The 22,204-nt window shown below is 32.4% G+C and overlaps 2 protein-coding genes across 3 annotated transcripts in view; both read right to left on the bottom strand.

The window, feature by feature from the left end:
- Positions 1-837, bottom strand: part of LOC129914153 (thrombospondin type-1 domain-containing protein 4) — a 41,646-nt gene extending 40,809 nt beyond the window's left edge. The window contains exon 1 of one of the 2 annotated variants that reach the window (XM_055993242.1): positions 681-837. The gene's annotated coding sequence lies outside the window, so the exon portion shown is untranslated. Of the gene's footprint in view, positions 1-555; positions 645-680 lie in introns of those variants that run through there. The other variant, XM_055993241.1, reaches the window with a different exon arrangement.
- Positions 838-6,887: 6,050 nt separating this feature from the next.
- LOC129915921 (thrombospondin type-1 domain-containing protein 4-like) lies at positions 6,888-21,242 on the bottom strand. The gene is made up of 10 exons (XM_055995627.1): positions 20,714-21,242; positions 18,237-18,620; positions 18,062-18,167; positions 17,899-17,998; positions 17,284-17,441; positions 9,474-9,672; positions 8,607-8,761; positions 7,457-8,539; positions 7,241-7,391; positions 6,888-7,179 (listed from the first exon to the last, which is right to left on the bottom strand). The coding sequence occupies exons 1-10, from the start codon at positions 20,725-20,727 to the stop codon at positions 7,013-7,015; spliced, it is 2,517 nt and encodes an 838-aa protein (XP_055851602.1). The 5' UTR covers positions 20,728-21,242; the 3' UTR covers positions 6,888-7,012.
- Positions 21,243-22,204: the final 962 nt, after the last annotated feature.

The following is a 22,204-nucleotide window of genomic DNA, read 5'->3' as shown; positions in this document are numbered from 1 at the left end:
ATACACACAATTAAACATAAACTTTTTATATAAACCTAGATTATTAAGATTTCATAATATTGAAAAATTACTAGTGTTGCCGTTCTCTAAAAATCACAAAAAGGCGTTTTCGGTGTATTTAAAACAGAAGTTTTTTTTTATCTGTTTAACACAAAAATTAGTTTTAAAAACAAAGGCATATTTCATTAAATTACCAGAAAGTTGATTGCACATCATTTTCAAAAAAAAAATGTATTTTATTTCAATACTCTTTCTTTTAATTTCACTATTTTTCCTTAACACACCCGTGTTTTTTTTTTTTCTCTCAAAAAGCAATAACAAAAAGCGCCAAAAACACATCCATTAATCAAAAAACTAAATTAACAATTCAAATCTGTTAAACTATTTTAATGTATTGATTTATTGCCCAAGAAATAAGCATGAATGGGCTAAGCACTTGAAACCACTTTTTTTTTTAATTTTCTAAAACACAATTATTACGCGAAAATAATAAATTTTATTGCTATCAAAATAATTATTTTCATTTTTTTTTTTTTTAAATTGAATAAACGTTACCAATTTCAAATTTGATTTTTTTTTATTTTTGTAATACTGTTATTTATTTAAGGGATATCCCAAATAGTCGGTCTTTACACCACCGTACGCAAAATTCAACTAAAAACATCCCAAGGAAAACTCACGCTCAAAACTCCACTTTTGATATTGAGAGCTTGCACCGTACTATACCTACCGCGCCGCACACACTATACAACACTCTAGTACTCACAGTCTACACACAACACAACTTACGACCGCCAAAAATCCACGAGGAATTGAAGTCACCACAATCCACAATATCAACCACCAAAATAACCCAACGACGACGATGATGACTATGACGAACGACCAACGACGACGACGAAGGCAACAAACAACCACTTGGCTTAGCTATAACATTTGGGAAAAGCACCAACGGAACAGAAATCAGTGCTCTAGCTCGAGAGCTCCCCCAAATGCCCATATAGTCAAGCCAACCCAGCTGAGGAGTTGAGTCAATGGCGCTTAGGTCTATTTACGTTTTAACAGAGAGTATGAGAGCAGGGAAATAATAACAATAATGAAAAGCCTTGAGAGAGAGCAGAGGATGTTAGCATAAGTTCATATAAGGTGGTGGAGCAAACCTATAAAAACTGCGTGTGCTCCCCAGTACTTGTGGAGTTTTGGAGCAACAAACAGACTTCGTTTTGTTATTTTGTGTGTTTTTCCCTCTGGGAGTTGCTAGAAATTATTATGCTGGCAACATGTTGGTGGTTTGTAATATGAAACAAAAGGGGATTTTTTTTCTTCTCATTGTGAATTGGACTAGAAATGGAAATTCTTTTCAACAAGAGTTTATACAATTTACAGCCTAAAAGTAGGCAAATTTACTACAAAAAATCGTTGTAATAAGGAAATTTAAAAAAAACAACGAACAAATATTGTTGATCTAATTAAATGTAGTCGAGTCAAATTAGACATAAAATTTGTAAAATCTCGGAATCCAGGGAAAGTCGATGCATCTGAAAAATGAGTATAGGGCAGCATTATAAAAGGGTCAAATAAGAAAGTTAAAAAAAAAAATTTCACCGCTCTCGATTACAACAGTTTTTATGGACCGTTTACTGTCATTCCGTATGCAAGCGTCAATCGGAATTGCTGTCTCATTTTAGATTTTGATCAAACTTTGTAGGAATGTTCTCTAGGACTGTAAGGAAGCAAATCCATGATAATTTAATTTTAAGTTGCGTGGTTTCCCCGCTACCCGGATTCGAACTTTTTCAGAAGGTCATTTTTATGTTATTATAGCTTTGCGTCTACTAAAGATATCTTTTTGTTTGAAACGCCATTTTAAAGCTAAAGAGTAGTAATTTTTGAATATATATTAAAAAATTACGTAATAATTATCCCTGAATTAAAAATAATTTTTGAAAAACTGGTAATTTTGCTGATTTTTCATGGTTTTTGACTGGCTCCAGAACCTTGGCTATTATATGTAGGAAGCTGATACTTACCAAATATTAAATATAGATATTTTTCAACAAAATAAATCTAAAATGAACTCGACAGCTGTACTCCTTATGTAAAAATTTTAAGTTCAAAGTATTGAGTATTTTAAAAAAGCTAATTTTTATACTGTCATTTTCTACGATTTGACTAAACGAAGAAATGTGAAACTTACAGTGTGTTAAGCTAAGAGTACGAACTAAATATGCTATTAATTTCATGCTTCTATCTTATTTCAAACATAGTGCAATCATAGCCTTAAGTAGGGTTTTTTTTGGCTTTTTAGCATTTTTGCGAATTTTCAAACAAGCGGTACACTAAGAAGATATGAAAATAACACAATTTTATTTAGAGGACTTAAAGTTAAAAGTTTCAACTTAACACACTGTTAGTTTCATGTTTCTTTGTTTAGTCAAATCGTAAAAAATCATAGTATAAAAAAATATTTTTTCAAAAAACTCAAAACTTTGAACTTAAAATTTTTGCATAAGGAGTACAGCCATCGAGTTCATTTTAGATTTATTTTGTTGAAAAATATCTATATTTAATATTTGGTAAGTATCAGCTTCCTACATATAATAGCCAAGGTTCTGGAGCCAGTCAAAAACCATGAAAAATCAGCAAAATTACCAGTTTTTCAAAAATTATTTTTAATTCAGGGATAATTATTACGTAATTTTTTAATATATATTCAAAAATTACTACTCTTTAGCTTTAAAATGGCGTTTCAAACAAAAAGATATCTTTAGTAGACGCAAAGCTATAATAACATAAAAATGACCTTCTGAAAAAGTTCGAATCCGGGTAGCGGGGAAACCACGCAACTTAAAATTAAATTATCATGGATTTGCTTCCTTACAGTCCTAGAGAACATTCCTACAAAGTTTGATCAAAATCTAAAATGAGACAGCAATTCCGATTGACGCTTGCATACGGAATGACAGTAAACGGTCCATAAAAACTGTTGTAATCGAGAGCGGTGAAATTTTTTTTTTTAACTTTCTTATTTGACCCTTTTATAATGCTGCCCTATACTCATTTTTCAGATGCATCGACTTTCCCTGGATTCCGAGGTATAAAGCTAATTTGACTCCACTAATGTGTACACACATTTTTTTTAAATCGGTAAAAATTAGTTAGCATGAGAAACAGAAAAAAAAATTCATGAATTTTTATGATTGATAGGTATATTATGCAGAATAGTAAGTTCAAATTCCACCAAAATCTTCATTTTATTGCTTTTTTAAAGGAAAAATTTAATATGTTTTATTCATGAAATTTGGTATATTTTTCGCACCACGAATGCACCACGTCCGCACCATTTCATTTTGTATGAAAAATTCGCTGCACCATATCATTTTGGATTATTGAAAAATAAAAAAAAACTAGCGACGAGAAGAAGATTTGAACCCGAGTATCCAGAGCACTTTCAATTAGAAGTCCAACGCCTTAACCACTCGACAACCTAGTAAAGTTTGTACGAACTGGCAATTTGTTGCTTAAGTCAAAATAACTTTGATCTTTGAAGGCGACTTAAACATTTGTATAAGTACGAGAATAGAATTTTTTATCATGGTGCAGATGTTTTGCGCAAAAGAAATTTCTGATAATGGTGCGGACGTGGTGCAGCGGTGGTGCGGTTGATTTAGCAGAAAATTGTGGTATCGATTTGAAAATGTTCTTGTCAATTCTGAATAAAATCAATTCTGAAAAAATCTAAACATGGATTTTTTTAAATACAAATTGTAAATTATCATTATTAACCTTTACCAGGCAATCTTTTGAAAATAGGGGCCCCAAAAAAATTAATACAGTTTTTTTAGGCAGACATATACATATTTACATGTAGCTAATAAGCAATGTTCTCTCCTTTTCCCTTTCAGGGGAAATTTAATATAATGTGCTGATAGAAAACAAATACTGTTTGGGACAAGCCTTTTTTTCATAAAGTTATTCTGATTTTTAATAAATGTTTGAACTTTTGTGTTAGCCAATTTTCTTCACTGGATTAGATATCACAACAAGGCTTATACTAGCGTTTTTTTTCGTAAGGTAGCGTGGGTGATAGGAACGTTAATGGTACCAATAGCATTTTGGCTTCAAAATTTGAAAGTAAAAATTGTTAGTTGGATACCTTGTAACACTAAGGACAAAATTCAGAGTCGTTACTCAAGTAAAATTTTTTCTCAAGCACAAGTTTTCTGAGTGTTTGATCACGCATTTACTTCGAAATTTCCTCAGTTGGTATTCATAAGCTAAAATCAAAGAAATCCTTAAGTTGTCTTAACGTATAACGAGTAGCTTAAGTGGGCCAAACACTGCAGCAAATGTTCACTTGAGTAAAATTTTTACTTGAGTGACGACTCTGAATTCCGTTCTAAGACTCTGCCGAAAAGGTAATTTACGAGGCAAATTTAAACCATTTCCGTCATTGAAATGGAAGTAGTTTCTGCATGACGACGAAATTTACCCCTCAAAGTGACATAATTCAACATAATTTTTCTAAAATGGGACTCATAATTCCCCACGATGTTTTATGGTAACAAGATCAACTGTCACCTCATTAATCAAACCGTCATCACTTAACATTTATGTGCTTCTGCAGCTCAGTGGAGTAAGAACTTTGATGTCAAAATATCAAAAATTCATCTAAACCAGGAAATTGATTCAACACATTGCCCGTGCAAACAATCAAATGCGATGACAAATGTCCAGAAAGATTTTAATCACATTTTGAACAATCCGCAGGCTATAATAATATATTCTAAGAGCTTGTGCACGACCAACGACACGACTAGCAACGATGATAATAATATTAGCTCATAAAAACTCACAGACCATTAGCGGGCCAATAAATCATTCACCAATTTCGCGTGCATCGCATCGTTTATCGCAGGTTGGGTTTAGAGAGTGTTCATTGCACATAGAAGACGCACATCATCACACGCATTCTCTGTATACCTCTCTACCAAATAGCTCTTTATCGGTCCATTGTTGGCCACAATACTTACGTTTCCATAGATAAACCAGATAAGCTTCATTTTGGTTTCCATACAAACAAAACAACAACAACAAACGACCGCGGTCCGACTTGGCGACTTTATATATTCTAAAAGGTCGTCCGTCCTCTGCTCATCTATCAGTGGATGATATTATCGCAAAATGCGATTGGATTTTGGTTTCGAGTCAAAGGAAAAAAAAAGTCGCAACTTCTATAATAATAAATGTTGAATGTGTCAGTGCGTTTGTTCAATAGATTTCCAATGCAGTTAACCCCAATGACCCAGAAATGGAGCATCATATTCGGACTTTGAAGCTAGCGAAAAAAAAGAATACAGGCAAACAAAAACTCAAAAACAACCAAAAACCAACAATAGCCAAAGTAAACAATCATCCTTGTGGTGGCCCTTTTGTGAGAGAAGCATCATCATCATGGGATTTGCAATATATATACTAGAAATGGGTGTAGAAATGGCGATTGGACAATGGGGTGCATACTGGCCAAGATGAGAAATTTACAAACCACACCACACCAACAACTCTGGATGGCAGATGGCAGTTTTGTTTTTGTTTTTTTTTTCGTTCATTGTTTTGACAAATGGGAGTGCGGTGAAAGCATTATTGCAAAATTGCAACAAGTGAAACGTTATACCACGCCACAACCTACTGCTGCGTTAGGGATTAGATGGGGGAAGTTGAAGTTTTCATTTGGTGAGTTCATAACTTTTCAGAGGTTTTGTTTTGTTTTGCTTGGTTTAGTTGGTTTTTGACCACAAAGTAACTCATGGATGAATAGCCATTATTTTTTTTTTGTAAAACTCATTAATGTTTGGGGAACTTAGGATCCCTTTGTTCTTTTGATCAAATTTGAAATTGTACAAGCTATTTTCAGATCCCAACCAGTTTAAATTCGTTGAGAATCCAACATCGCCTTGAAGTAAGAACATTTTTATCAGTTTCTAACTCTGTGGTTCTTTTTCTCTGTCTTTTTGGTATCTTTTTTGTACTAACAAACCGACGAAGCCCAGGCTTGAAACTATAGTCTTATAACATAATTGCTTTCCTATGGTTTCAAAACTAACTTAAAAAAAAATTTTAACTATAGGTTTCCATTGATTTTAAGCTAAATATAGAGAATACTCGATGGGTCTGTGGTGTATGCGCAACTTTTTTGAATGAAAATTTTATTCGAATACCTAAATAAAAACAATATAGGTTATTTTTCAATTTATCTTCAAAAACAATGGACAAAGGAAGAGAAAAATATTGTTTCGGAACACAAATTAAAAAGAAGCACAAAAAATCTATAATTTTATTTTTTTCTTCACATATGTATGTAAATAGAGTGAAAATCTTAATTCACAAAACCAGAATCAGACCCTTGGCCTGTGTATATAAAATTGATAGGGACTACAAAACTGTACATTTTTTCCCCCTGTTTTGCTTCTTCATAAATAATTTCGACACAATAATTGTACGGTTTAGACAATGTTAAACAAAAATCAACTCTCAGTATTTAGTTAAAGGACAACTTATAAGTTCACTACGGCGTATACGTAACTTTTTTTTTTTAAATAATATTTATAAATATTGTGATATTCTTCTAAGTAATCAGCTATACTATTGGAGTGATATTCAAGACAAAAACCTAGTTTGAATAGGAACACACAAAAAATGTGTCACAATAAATTTGAAAAAAAAGAAATTGTGATTTTCAGCATATTACGTAAAATTTTCTATCTTGAAACTTTAATTTAATTTAAGTAATTTATCTTTATCTTTACCACATATTCTGCATACTGATAATTTCGAAAACAAGTGAAACTCAAAAAATAACAACTTAATACAAATTTCACAAAAAAAGTTTTTATTTATCAATACTGACTCAGGAAATTAAAAGAATAAATAGAATAAAATTTATCTTATAACCTACAAAACTTAACTTAGTAAAACTAGTGTTTAAAGGACCTTCATTTTTACTGGAGGCTTTTTACTTCTTAAAACTATTAACACCCTCACAAGACTGGCAACACATCTTTTGATAGTAAGCGACCTTGCAGAGTCTCTGTTTGTTAATACGCTTGCAACTGGCTAGTTCGTCAGTACAAGATGGAAATTCTAAATCGTTTTGAACTGATGAAACTAGAGATTCGATTTCTGAAACAAAACAAATATTAACAATTTTATTAACATTTTTTTTCATGAACCTAGTTCTTACCTTCACATTTTTGAGTATTGCAAGTGCCATAGACTGGTTCTCGTTCCATATACTTGCAGCTATTAGATTCTTGCAGCACATTTTCCTGCCAGTCATAATCCAGGCATTTGGCATAACGTCTTTGAGTTCCTTCGCCACATGGTCGAGAACACTTAAAATGCAAAAAAAAAATATAGGTCTCCCCGTTCCAAAGTTATTCTTTTGTAGAAAACCTACCTCAAACCATTCTGAATAGTACCACTTTGGTCCACAATAATTCACCTCCCGATGAGTGCAGTTCTTAGTATCAGTTGGTTTCTCATCAAGATTACAACCATCATCTTCTACAACCATTCCATCGATAATACACAAAACTGTTCTTTTCTTTGAAAGATTGAAACAATCTCCAGAGCATTTACTCCAATTTGATGTAAACCATTCCCCTTCGAGGCATTTCTTACTCTGATCACATCGTCGGGACATGGCAGGAGTGATTCGTAGATCACAAACATCTGTATATGGAGCAGTTCGATCGCAATAGATTGACCGTTGTTCCAGACCCCCTGATCCACATTCGTTAGAGCATTGTGAATTCCATTCAGACATTAGCCAAACACCAGTTTTGTCTTGATCTCCCTTGACAACCTTTCGCAGTCCCAGAGTTTGATTGAAGGAATTATAAACATTCGCTGACGATCCAATAAGTCTTGAATAGATTTTTGCTGATTTATCTGGTCTCTGGGAGTATATCTTCCTACGGATTTTCTTCGGACAGTCACATTCTTCTGACTCGACTGGTTTATCGGCTTCACACTCGGTCTCGTCGACAATTTCTACAGCTCCGGAAGCTTGCTCCTGAACACAGGAAACAGTTCGATTGTGCTGTCCCACACCATCTGTGCATACACATTCACCATATTCCATAGTTTGCCAATAGGCCGGACACAATTGAAGGTTGCACTTGTAGATGTCCTCATGGAAAACTGGCTTCTCAGAGAACATACACCGTCGAGGAGTGTAGAATCGAGTTGCAGAGTCTTTAATGCAACGAAATATTGGTGATCTTACACCAGCACCACAAGATCGATTACATGGCCCGAAACCGAGAAGTTTCCATGAAAATTTTCTACGCTTTCTGTCCTTGGGCTTGATGGGTTGGCCTTCGTTCACATCGGGAATTTTGTTTTCTTCAACATCGTCCAGCGGGACACCTTGTTCATTCCAATGGGTTTCACCTTCTTCGGAGTCTGAAATACCTGCTGATGCAACTGGAATGTTGTAATCATACTTGACACCAGGATTTATACCACGAACTATGAGCTATTGAATGTTTTATTTATTTTTAGTTTGTTTTTTTTTTTATTTTTAGATGAGGAGGTGGTCTTACCAAAACATCGATAGACTTTGAAAGAGGTCCTTTTGACTCGATTATTTGGAGCTCCTTATCATAGTCAAAGGCATCACCGTTGTATTCGTAAGTTCCACTCTCGGACACGTAGTTGTTGCCGTTTACGATAAACTTGTTATCAATTGAACGGATTGCTGAAAGCGTACAAAAGAGAAGTTGAAGTCTCAAAAATTTTACAAGATGATGAGGTGGGTGTTGATGAAGATGAAAGTCAGATGGATGATAAAAATTTAACATTAAATTCACTGTAACTTGAGTGTGCGGCTATATAAAAATAAAATCATGACTCCGCGAGAAAAAATAAATTCTTCTTCAAAGGTCCAGTAATCAAGCTGTTTAGGTAGAGAAGACAGTGCGTTAAATCTAGTAGTTCTGTTTTTTTTAGCAGAATAGTTTAAGGTTATGGGCCAGTTAAATTTTTAAGCTTTTGGACTCAATTGTCGAAGGCAACACTGGTCTTTGGTGATTTTAGTTCTTGATTACTTGTTGTTGATAAAAATGAAGCTTCGACCTTTAAAAAATAATAATTTTATTTTAAGTCCAAGACCGTGTTTGTAAGCTTATTGGGTTTAAAGATATTGCTTCTCAAACATAATCAATTTTGTCGAAATCGTATATACATATCTCAGTTTTGTTAAATCTTTGCAGAAAGAAGTTTTTAGCCTTGCAAAATAATTTTCTTGAATGTGTTCCAATTAATAAATTATTTTTTTTAGCTTTACCCAAGAAATTTAACCAACATTTACTTTTACTTCTTCGTTATCATTACTCATTTCCGCTACTTACTATCAATTAATCTGAACAATGAAGCTATATAAATTAAAAAGAAAAGGCAACTTCACTCACCCAATCGATTATCACTCGATGCCATTTGTTTGATTGTCAAATTTGTTGCACCACTTCCGATGGTCGTAATATAAAAATAACCATGAGGCAAAGTTGCTTTGCTAAAAATCTCCGAAATCGGTCGACATAGCACCGATCCACATTTTGTCTTCACATCATTCGTTGTAACTCCACGAATAGCTCCAGTTTTGTGAACTGCCTGCAGAAATAAAAAAAACAACCATCATTATAACTTTTTTTTCATCAAGTTCAACAGAATAGGTATCAAAACAACAAAAAAAATATTGCTAAGACTCACCAAAATCAATAAAAGAAAATAGTTCACAAATCCAATTATTCTTATTAATGGTGTCATTTTTAGAGGTTTTCTTTAAGTCTCACCTAAGACGATTTTTTATTAGGAGAATTAAATAAATTTGTATTTGAATTTCTAGAAATTTTGTTTGTTTTTTTTTTTTTTTTTTTCATTGAATGCAAATGCCAAAGTCTAATCAAAGCCTAATCACCCACTTTTCCAAGTCACACAAAAAAAGTTATTGTCATTCAAAGATTTGAAGCCCCTTTTTTCTGAGTACTTTTTCCCCAAAGTGCATGACACATAAAAAAGTATTTGAAAAACCATTTACACATCATGATGCGCTAGTGTGGGGGTCATGTTGGAGTTGATGTTGTTTCTGTTGGAGGAAATGTTGTTCAATCGATCCAAACAAGCATCTAATGGCTAGAAAATTGTCTAGAAATAGAGTCTTTATAGTGTTTGGAACATTTTAGATCCACTTCAATGTCCATTAGGTTAGGAACTTCAAATAGCTTTGGCTAGAGTTCTACATACAAAAATGTCGTGTTTATCGAATTAAACACTCTCGAAATCGCCATGCAACATTATTGCAAACATAATATCCGTCAAGCACGCAACTTGCTCTACTAATTAAAAGCGCGCAAAGCCATTTTTGTTGTTTTTTATTTGAAAATTCAAATAAATTACCGTAAATTAAATCATAAACGACTTTCGCCCTACATGGCGCTAACTATGGCGCTACTTTCTGTTAAGAGAAACACACAGTCAAAAGAGACCACCTAAAGTCGCACCAGTCACAGATAACACGATGCTATATGATGTAATTCGAATAAATCCAAATTACCTTATCTATTCTGCAACTTTATGCGACGACACACCAACACCACACACTCATCCGTTGCCCCTTCTCTTTTTTGTATTTTGTTATATTTTTTTGAATTAAAATTTATTAGTTTTCGTTTTCGATTTGGATTGGAAATTAATTTAGCGGTAAAACCGATTGATCGTCCGTCGGTTGCGGTCGGTCGTTTTGGTCGGTTGTTTCGAATGTCCGTTCAGTACGAGAATGTACTGATCGGTCAGGAAGTGAATTTGAGCAAACTGAGCTCCAGCAGTATTATGTCCATGTCTAAGTTAATATTACCAATTCATCCACCTGCGTGTGTACTCTCCGGCGAAAAAAAGAAAACAAATGGACATAAACATCAGATAGACCAGAACACAAATATCATGTCCAGGGAAAAATTCTATCTTCTGGCAATTGGCCAGCATTTATAATGTCTAGAGGCGAGAGCGAATCTCGAGTATTGGCATTTATGGCTGATAGTTGCGGAAAGGAGCTTCTTCTTTGTGGTTGCTTGAATCTTTTATTAAACAAACTATCTATCGCTTTAGGCTTTTTCGACCGTCAAATGACATACATTAGATATTAAACGAAATCTAGGGTGACCATATGTGTTGTTTTTAAAGGAAAAAAATACAGTTTGTTGGAAAATTTCCAGAAAAGCTTAACTTTTTAGTAATCAGTTTCCGAATGCGGACACCTTGCAAATGAGTTATAAAATTTCGCAATCTAATTTGCACAAAAATTATAGGTACTATTGATGGTCGATTCGCAAGTTCAAAAAGGCAAAATACTTGCAAATAGTTTTTGACAATTTGCTAAAGTTCCATCAATTTGCAATTTAAAAATAATTAAAAAATAAAAAATTGCAAATGAGGGTATTTGAATACAATCATAAGTTTGCAAAATTAGTAATCTTATTTGCGAGCCATTAGCCAATTTTTGTTATTTGCAAAGTGATCGTGTTGCTTAAATTTGTTTCGCAATTTTGTTACTTCGCAAGTTTCTTTTTCACTTTTACCACTTCGCTTACCTTTTATTTATTTCGCATTGTGGTTTCATTTCACGTGAAATTTGTTAAAACCTAAAAATCGCACTATAGAAATAATACAAAATAAAAATTATCAAAACAATAAACTGTATATTCTTAAATGAAAAGATCGCAAAACTATGTTTCGCACTTATACTTGCTTCACTCAAAATTAAGTGTCTTTGGTTGCAAAAAACATATATGGTCACCTCAATCTTATCCATACTGTATGCTTCATTGAATTGAATCTTCTGTTATTTTTTTTTGCGACGCACGATCATTTTAAAATTATGCCATTTGATTTTTTTTTTTTTTGTTCTTAGCTCCTGTTGACGTATTTTTTATTTATGTTCTTAAAACTCTCAAAGGCATTTTCCCTGTCATCTGTCAATTTTGTGCGTGTTCGCATGTTATTTAGTCTGGTAAAGCACCAAAGAGACAGATTTTCTTGGAGGTGGAATATTATTTTTATTGACATTGTGGTTTTTTTTTTAGGATAATTATTTAATTGGTTTGAGGGCGGCAGCAGTGGTTATAAAAACTTAAAATTTTATTTTAAAGAGATCAAGAGATTTACGATGGGAATTTTTCTGAAACAATTTTATCTTCATAGTTTTCATACAAAAATGTAGGCAGATGTTTATTTGTTTTAGTTATAAATTTGAAAGATATTTAAAACGTAAACGACTCGTGGTGGATGGTATAGAAAGTGTTTATACTCTGACATATTTATACATTTATTAAGGATTAATTAATTGGGTGAACTTGAAGCATTCATAAATAATCTGGGCTATTAAATATGAATTTGGTATTTAATTGTAATAAAATAAAACAAGAGATTTATCTTGACCTAAATTTTAAAATGTCATGTACAACCAAAAACCTACCACAAGTTACGAGTCATATCTTAAAAAAAAAAAAGAATTTATAAATGAAAAACAAATTGACATAAATATGTTGTTAAAAAACTCAAATTGTTGTCAATATGAAAATTTCTGCCAAAATATTTGTTTTTCAAAAATTTTTTTTAAACATTCCGCAACAAATTGCCAATAAATCGTTTATTTTTTTTTTTTGTTAATTTTTTTTTAAATTTAAATAATAATGACGATATATTTATGTTGTACGCACTTTGGAATGGCGCCTTGGCGTAGGTATACCAATCAATTTAGTAAAAGTAAAGATTATAATTTGTAAATAAATTTGTTGTTTTTTATGTAGATATTGAAAGAATTGAAATGTATCAATCTATTTTTATTTAACAGAGAGAAAAATATATTGGAATTTGCAAAACCAACCAAAAAGAAATTTGAAATTTAGAAACGATGATTGATAGTTTAGGAGTATTTTAAAAAATATTTTAGAGACAGATCGGAGATCGATTTTTTTTTTTTTTTTTTTGTGGTCATTCAATTACACAAGAATGTTTGTTGATTTACTACCAATTGATGAGAGCTTTGATAATGAAATATTTAAACATTAAATAAAAATAATGACTTTAAAAATTGGTCGTTGATTTATGAAAGCGAACGAATTCGAAATTAAATGGGATGGGGTTTATGTTACAATAACCGAAAAAAGTTGAAGGCAAAACAAAAATGATTTAGAGTTCAACAAGAAAACAACTGTACAGACAGTTTGTACATGTTTTCGACATGTTTTTTTTTTCAAAATATGTATTTGTCTACTTTTTCAACTGCATGTCTCGCTGTACATATTTTTTGTACCCTTGAACTCGGTAATTATGACCTAATCTAGTCATCTGCACATAAATTTTATTTCAGTTAAGTCTTTAGCAATTTTCGAATACTTTCTTCAAATCGACCACAACACAAAAATTCGTGTCGCATAAATGCAAATGTTTGCACACAAAACTATTCATTTAACTGCAAAATGACAATAAAAATATTTTTATCATCCAAAAGCAACCAGCCACACGCCAAATTAACATAAATACAGAATATCAAATGAGCTTAAAAACTCAATTTCTCATCAACATCATGATGATGATGATTTTCTCAATCATCTCTCTTGGCTTCCAAATAAATATGAACCCAATAAATTAAATACCAATTGTACCTATAGAAAAACAACAACAATCAAAAATTATTGTTTTGTCTAAAGATTTCTCAACACAATGGTATTCAAATTCAAGCACAACATTTGAAAAACTTGACTTAATTATCTGCACCCATAAATGAGCCAAAATTAATGTATTCAAAAGCAATACACAATAAATATCTGCATCTTCATAAAACAAAAATAAACTTGTTACAATTTCGTTATTGATTTTTTTGATATTTGATTCGAAAGGCATTGAAGTGCCGAAATTATTTCTTGCATGAAAGTTTTCTGTAATTTATGGAAAAATTATTTTAGAAATATATAACCGAAATATTTTTTGTTGTTTGCAGTTGGAATCCAGAAGAATAGATTCGATCTACATTGCAAATCAAAGAAAAAGTTGACAAAAAACACCCTGTCATATTGAATTATTTTAAATACTAGCATTCTATTGATTAAGTAGATAAATTAAAAACAAATTGAAACAAGATCACTGTGTTAACTGCAAAATTAGCAACCAACAAACAATAAATTGCAACCAACATTTCCTAGATTACCACAATAGCCTCTCAACTTTTACAGCAAACCTTTTATCTTATCGACTATGATCGTCTACTCGTCGAATGAAAGTGCGTAATGCGTTTTTCTTGCATGCGATTTGGTGCTAATTTGTAATTTTGATGGACGTTTACTGATTACGCGGCATTAGTTTTTGTCTCACGGTGAACGTTGAGTGACGGACGACCGAATGCTACGCGTCGTTTGTTTATCTTGTGTCGAAGAAGGTGTAATCGTTGATTAATTGATAGGTTGATAGGGGGAAATTTAAAAGGAATAAGTTACATGTCCATGCTAGTGTTGAACTATTAGTTGGGTACATACAACACTTATGTATATATATTTAAGTACCCCAGGTACCTATGTGTATTCAAGGAGGTCTTGGAGGTGAAATTGCTTTCAGTTTTTTTTTTGGTTTTGCTTTCTAAGGAAATCACTATTGAGTAGCTTAACTAAAATAGTTATCTAGACGAACTGATATTGGTTGGTTGTAATTAACAGTTGGAGGCAGATATTCGTTCAAAATTGTTTTAAGATAATGAAAGAGGAAAAAAGTGATAATGATGGCAAAGTTTAATGGTTAATACATTATAGTGAACTAGCTTAGTGCAGTGATATCTACATACACTAAAAAGAATAATATATGAACTGAAAATGATTTAAATATAATTTTGTTCTGTTTTTTTTCTTGTTTATTTTTCCGACTTTTTTTGTAATTTTTTTGATGAAATCGGTTAAAGTAACATAATCTAGACAATAAGAACAAAAGTTAGTGCACCGTTTGTAGGAAACTAGACTTTTCAATATATCGCGGTGAACAACTTGAAAATTGCGGAATAAGTAGGAACCTTAACAAGAATATTGCTAAATAAATTTTATAAACCAAAGTTGCAATCGGGAGGACTATTTTAATTAGGATCCAACACCCGTTTTACCATTTAACCTTTTAAAGCTTTCCACACGTACCTACGGAAAGAATAATTCTTAACTTAATGGCGTAATATGGAAGCGGTTATTCAATTTTTTAAACAGATTATAATATCCAATTTTTAAAAGTCAAATTAGACATTAAAATTATAGAATTCTTACTAGAGAATACACTTTCTAAGAAAATAGTACTCTGAGAAAATAAATTCTGGGTGTCCGCAGGGAAGAGTTATTAGTCCGTTTGTTTTTTAATTATTCAAGAGAAGTATTCCAAGGGTTGTTTACAAATTTACAGATTTTTTTTCACACTTTTAGTATTGACACACACGCTAAAACAACCAAACTGAATGCCTAAATTTCACGCAGAAAAACTTTTCAGACTACATAAATTTTTTCATTACATTTTTTTAACACCCAGAAAACTGTTCCAAGCCATAAAAATCATAGCAGCATTTTTCATCTCACAGATAATGACTTTTTTAAGCTTCAATTTCCTTTGGCAATTGCATCAAACAAATAAACTACGAAGAAAATGCAAAATAATTAAATCCAATTTTCATACATACGCGAAATCTATAAAGGTACTTCTTTGAGACTTTGAGAATCTTATAATTCCGTCGGCTTGCATTCGCCGCCACACACACACAACTAATTACCGGTAATTTTCCTTCGAATTATAGTCACAATTGATCAAATACCGTTCAAACACATAAAATACCTTCTGGCAAATTTAATTCTACAATATCAACAAGAAGTAGCAAATTAATTCGCTTCGCCGCCAACCCGTTTTGTCCGCGCCAAACAATTACCATCAACACGCAATGTTAAGGAGTAGCAGAGTACAGATAGATACTGTATCTTTATAGCGCGATCGTTGCAGATGACACTGAATTAGATGAAAAAGCGAACGAAAAAATTAATAATTAGCCTGCAGCAACATTAGAGATGCAAACAACCATACTGCCAAAGATAATGAAAACTTAGATTATTTTTTTTGAATACCCGCACCCGAATAGAAGGCGAGCCAAGTCAAGTCGTGGCGATCTAGTATCTGTTGATAGGTTGACAAATCACAAACGTATGGACCACAATATTTTGTGCGTTCCAACATCATCAACATCTTCTGCACATCACACCATCTCTCTTGATATCTATCAGATACAATATTCGAAAATAGCCCACCAAATAGATACAAGTAAATCATAGATACAGATACACTTGAACAATTTTTCCCTCTCAGAGAGTATGAATTAATTCAATTGATCGTTGTTGTCGTTTTTTGTTTCTTAGGAGAAAAAACAAAGATGAAATTGCTATCAAATTCAAACCTAATCACATTGTCATCAATCTGTTCTTTCGTAGTTGATGATCACGATCGTATATCAACCCTGTGCATCATTGTCAGGACGATGAAAACTCCTTCTGCACGAAATTGAATTAAACTTAAAATCCCCCGATAATTTCCGCACATAATCACATTTTCAGTTTTCCAACAAGAAAAAGCAACAAATTGTGCCCGTCATTATCATGGTAAAGACTACTTGTAAGTTGGAATTAAAAGGCTATTTATTGGAACCCAGTTTAGACCGTATTAGGGTAGAAAATTAAGGATAATCACACAGGTAATCGATGGTTCGTGAGTTGTGGCGGTAAAGTAAATGTTTGTGGGTTAATATTGTCACATGGGAAAAATGTAACACTGGTTGGTAGCCATAATAAAGCTTGACAGTTAGAATTTATGTATTTGCATTTAATTTGGAATTATTAGATACATTTTGAAGGAGAAAGCTATCCTTAATTCCATCCTAAGAGAGTGAAAAGATTGCTCAAGTAAATCGCCTTTTGATCTCTTGAACTTTTAGAAGAAAACAAAATCATATAATGGATCATCATTATCCTCATTTATTGCTATATAAAATGCGAACCATAAAATGGTTCTCAATCAAAGGGAGCCGCAGTCTCGATTTTTCTCACTTATTTCAAATCTGATTAACTAAATTGAACCTGAGTCGATTGTCGCCCGTTTAAAATGCGATTAATGAGATTGGTGTGATCTTGGCAACGTGATTTTTAAGTTTTTTGTACTCACCTTGCATATTCCATCAACGCATACGGCACGTCCTCGATAGAAATGAGTGAAGTAAATTGAAGGCTTTGTGCATGGAGTACCATCGATAACCGATTTGCCAAGACTTGTATAGTAGTTAAGGTCGATGGGTTTACAAGTGAGTTCGCACTCGTGATATTCTGAAAAAAAAACAAAATAGATTTTGTACCCTGAAAGTTGCAGTACATAAAAAAAAGCAACTTTGTTTAGAAAAAAAGTTGTAGAAATAGATGGAATGTATCCCAAAGAAGAAACATGTTACTTTACTTTTTATTAAGATTTTCGAAGGTGTTCTTTTTGCCGAAAAAAAATTTTTTTAATAATTTCCTTCAAATCCATCGAGCGAGACATCAAAGGCTTACTTAAGTTCAATCAACAATTTATTTCTTTATGCTTACATATGTTTTCAAGATAATAATCGAGTGGAAGCCACGGTAGTGACAGTTTAGAAAATGGGAATGACGCACAAGAAATTCGAAAATCATGTGTTTTGAATGTCACACCCGTTACGCGGGTAGTGAGCCTCTGGGATCATACAAGTTACAATTTTTCATATAGAATGGCAGATCTACATATCTTTGCTATATTTGCTCTTACCTTTTACATATCCTTCCCACTCGTAAAGTTTTCCTTTATAAGGTATTTTATTACGCATTGCACATTGTTGGTTACGAAAGTCATCATCGTTGGGACAGGGCTAAAAATGTAATAGATCAATTGTGTTTAAGCTTATTTTCATTTTTTTTTTTTACATTCTTACTTTTTGATTACACATTCGAAATTTTTTCCAAACTCCAAAACATCCTATGATTCCATCAGATCCTGGTTGAAATTCTGTTATCAATAGTTCAGTTCCTGTTTGTTTCCTGAAAGTAAAAAAAAAAAAAACAAACCTAAATTGCAACTCTTGAATATTTTTCAATCACAAATTATACTTTTCCACACAATTTCGTATCCGAGTTTGAATTCCACCACCACAGGTCCGAGAACACTTATTCCATTTCGGCCACTTGGCCCAAGTGTAGACTATGCCAGTCTTGGGCTTAGATTGATTTGTTGGTTTTTTGGGTTGATCATAGTCTTCATCGTAATCATAGACAAATTTATCTACTTTTTCACTATCATCTTCGTCATCATCGTCACCAACATCACCAGGCCCATCTGATTCAACTGGTGTGTTGGTCGAATTGATATTACTTCCGCTAACAACATCACCACCACTCGATATACTTGTGCTATTCACTTCAAAGGGAATCCCTTGACTTCTCGAAGAGCTAATGTGGCTCAGTAAACAAACCATTACCTCGAACAAAATAAATCTGTAAACAAAATTATTCATTTGCTTTTTTTATATATGCATATAGTTGTTCGTATCAATAATTTAAACAAAAAAATGAATAATAAACAAAAATTTCCGGTAGTCCATAATTATAATTAAGATAAAGCTGCCATTTCTTTTTGTGTAAACAAAAGAAATCTTTGTTTATGTATAATTAAATGTAAAAAAAAATTAAAATGTTGAGGCATTCTTGCTGTGTCGGCGAAATAGTTGGAAATATTTTTTTCTGTCTGTCATCAGTTGAACAAATTTTAGAATATATCCACACAATGCGTCTTCTATTAATTAAATTTTGGTGTGTAATTAGAGCGGGACACTTTTGTACATATACAAAAAAAAAAAATATATACAAACAATTTACATTAGCAACTAATGTTGCAGAACTAGTTGCCCACATGGACAGTGGGATAGAGTTGTTTCAAATTTGATGTAATTTTAAAAGTTAATTGGCTTTGACCTTGCAAGAAAAACATAACCGAGTCAGGGAAAATATCTCTAACAATTCAATTCAATTTTGGTTTATTGAACTAGCTATTTACAATTGACTTAAAATAAATTATTTCTAAGATACATTGATAGATACAAAATTTTGTTGGCACAAAGTGGGCCTAACGTTAAACAATGACAAAGTTATAAAATATAAAAAAATTAATACATGGATAGACATACCTAATTTCAAAAGTCTGCTGACTAGGTTGTCCTCGGGGTGTTCAGACCCGGATGTTCTGTCGTTGGAATATCTCTAACAACACTGGGAATTATGACAGAATTTTTTAAACTGACATGAAAAGTTTTACAATAAATGATTTTCTTAAACAAAAGACAACGTTAAGTTATAATTGTATCACAGAAAAGGTCCGAAAATAAAACCATAAACCATATAAATTCTTCAAAAATTGGATCATATTAGAAAATCAGATTCGGAAATAAAGATAATGTATCAGAAAAAGTTGAAATCGTATTCAATTTAATATGATTCCTATTGCGGAAAGACAAATTCATGATTTATGACGATTATAATTAATAAGTCACTAGCCTAAGATAACCACAGATTTCTTTTACATTTAGTTCTTCCTTTTAAAAAATAAATTTACCCTTTTTCTTTATAAATATTCGAAATTAACCCTTTTACAAAACAAATGCACCTTCTGAAAATCAAAAGTCTTGAATTCATCAATTTAACACTTATTTGCATTATAAATATGAGAACTGATTATATGTCATATTTCCTCAAACTGAAGACCTCAATCTTGGTGGTCACCTGGATAGAACTGAAGATATTAACATTACATTTTAAGCACCTATGTTTAAGAGACTTGTCTGTTTACTTAATTTAAGTTTCTACATTGAAATTAAATTAATTCAAATTTGAACGAAAGTGAATTAATTCATAAGAAGCTTTTCAAGTACCTATTTTAGAAAAACAAAAAAATTGTAAGATTACTCAATCGGATAGGATTCTTTCTCGGTGCTCGTTTTTCGTTTATGGAAACTTGTATTAGGGTCAGGATCCTGAGTTAATTAGCTATTTCCTGTAACCCGTGCTTTGATTTTCTGATATACCCCCGTTTTTCCTTACTCCACCTGAGACGCGGGTAACTTATCTCTGCTCTTTTGCTTTCGAACTCCTCCTTTTGATAATATCTGTTTGAAATGAAGTACCTTCTCTGTTCAAAGTACGAATAGATTAGATACCAATTTTTATTAGTTTTTTTCATTTTTATTAAAATAGATTTTTAAAAAAGTCTGTTTATTTCCAAATTTTTTATCATTCAGTCCCATTGTTTCAATTCTCCAAGGAATTTCAACCAGTCATATGATATAATAATAAAATTAATGATTAAGAAGAATTGCATCAAAATGATTACAAAATATTTCCCCAAGTGACAGTCTAATAGTGTCATCCATTCAAATACAAAGTTCATTTAAACATCCACAAAAATGCAGTCCATGACCTCGTTACTAAATTAACAATCAAAATATTTACATACAAGTCTCTCTCAGCACGAATGTGTTACGCTTTAATTTTTTTAAGTAAACAAGTAGCATCCACATTAACAACACCAAACTTACCTTTGATAATTCATTACACGTCAAAGTTCGCCCTTGTTCAAATTAAAAAAAAAAAACAATCAAAGTGTAAACAATTCAATTAAATACGACAACAAACGAACACTTAAAGCTTCTCCAAGTTACACGAGTGAAGTGACAGATTAAGAGATCACTCTTTTCTTTTAACCGCAAAGTATCTACGATCTCTTTCTTTTTACTGATGATTACAAGCACACTTTGATCCTACAACACCGCCACAACCGCCGCCGCCACCGATGCGTTTGCCCGGGCGCCAGTCACTTGCAATAGACTCGTCGTCAAAATGAAGATGTTTTAAATTCAAAACATTTGTTAAATGACTTGCGCACTAAGGTGTCAATTATTATTCAAAATTCTTGCCGCTGGCTGCCACCATCAAAACCACCTACTGCCCCGCACACGTCTTGTGGATACTTTAAAGTAAGTAGTAGGTATAACAGTTCGGGGAACTAATCGACACAATAATCGGAGCACAACTGAATACCTAGACCATTTAGCCCGCCCAGTCCCACCTCGAAATCATATCTATCTATCTACAGGAAGGATGAGCAGCACGAATATGCTTTTAAAATGGTTTGTAAACAATAAATATTAACTTAATGTGTATTTAGAACAAATAAAAAGTGTTGTTATCTGTCAAATATTGCTTGATAATGTATAAGCTGACGGGTTGATGATGTGTAGACCCACAACCTAACCTTACCTAACGTTTGTTTGGTTTTCAAGTTTGTTTTAATTTTTTTTTCTTTTGGCCATTTATTGTGAATAGGTCTTAATGTTGCGACACAATAAATTCAGTGTTTAATAAAAACTATTGCATACTTTTGGGAAAATATTTATTTTGAATTTAGATGAAGTATTTTACAATGTTAAGGCATACGGTATACATTAGGGTACGTCTTTAAATACCAATTCTCGAAAATTTGATGGACACCCCTTAATAATATTCTATGTAATAAAATAAAATTGTGTGCAAAATTTTATTAGATTTCGTTAACTTTAAGGGGTCGCTACCGGCGAAATGATTTTTGTAGATTTTATAAGGGGTTTTAAGATTGAAGTTTTGATACATTTTTGCGGCACCCCCTAGATCTGTTGTAAATAGTCAAATAAGCTCTTGTTTACATTAACTCAATAAACTAAAGTGAACTGAACTGTTCTGTACTGTAATGTACTGTACTGTACTGTACTGTACTGTACTGTACTTTACTGAACTGAACTGAACTGAACTGAACTGAACTGAACTGAACTGAACTGAACTGAACTGAACTGAACCGAACTGAATTGTACTGAACTAAAAAAACAGGCTAGGGATAGAACTTCCCATAAAATTATTAATCAACCATCAATGTCTGCAACTTGAACGGTAAAGTCCTGGTCACTACCCTTTGAAAACATAAACTATTAGGCTTCAAAGCTCCAAGGTACTTTACATTAAGTCAAAGAGTACTCCAAAATCAACAAAAAAAATAC

Source organism: Episyrphus balteatus, chromosome 3 (genome assembly GCF_945859705.1).
Source record: "Episyrphus balteatus chromosome 3, idEpiBalt1.1, whole genome shotgun sequence".
Classification (NCBI taxonomy): Eukaryota; Metazoa; Arthropoda; class Insecta; order Diptera; family Syrphidae; genus Episyrphus; species Episyrphus balteatus.
This window is presented reverse-complemented; position numbering and strand designations above follow the sequence as displayed.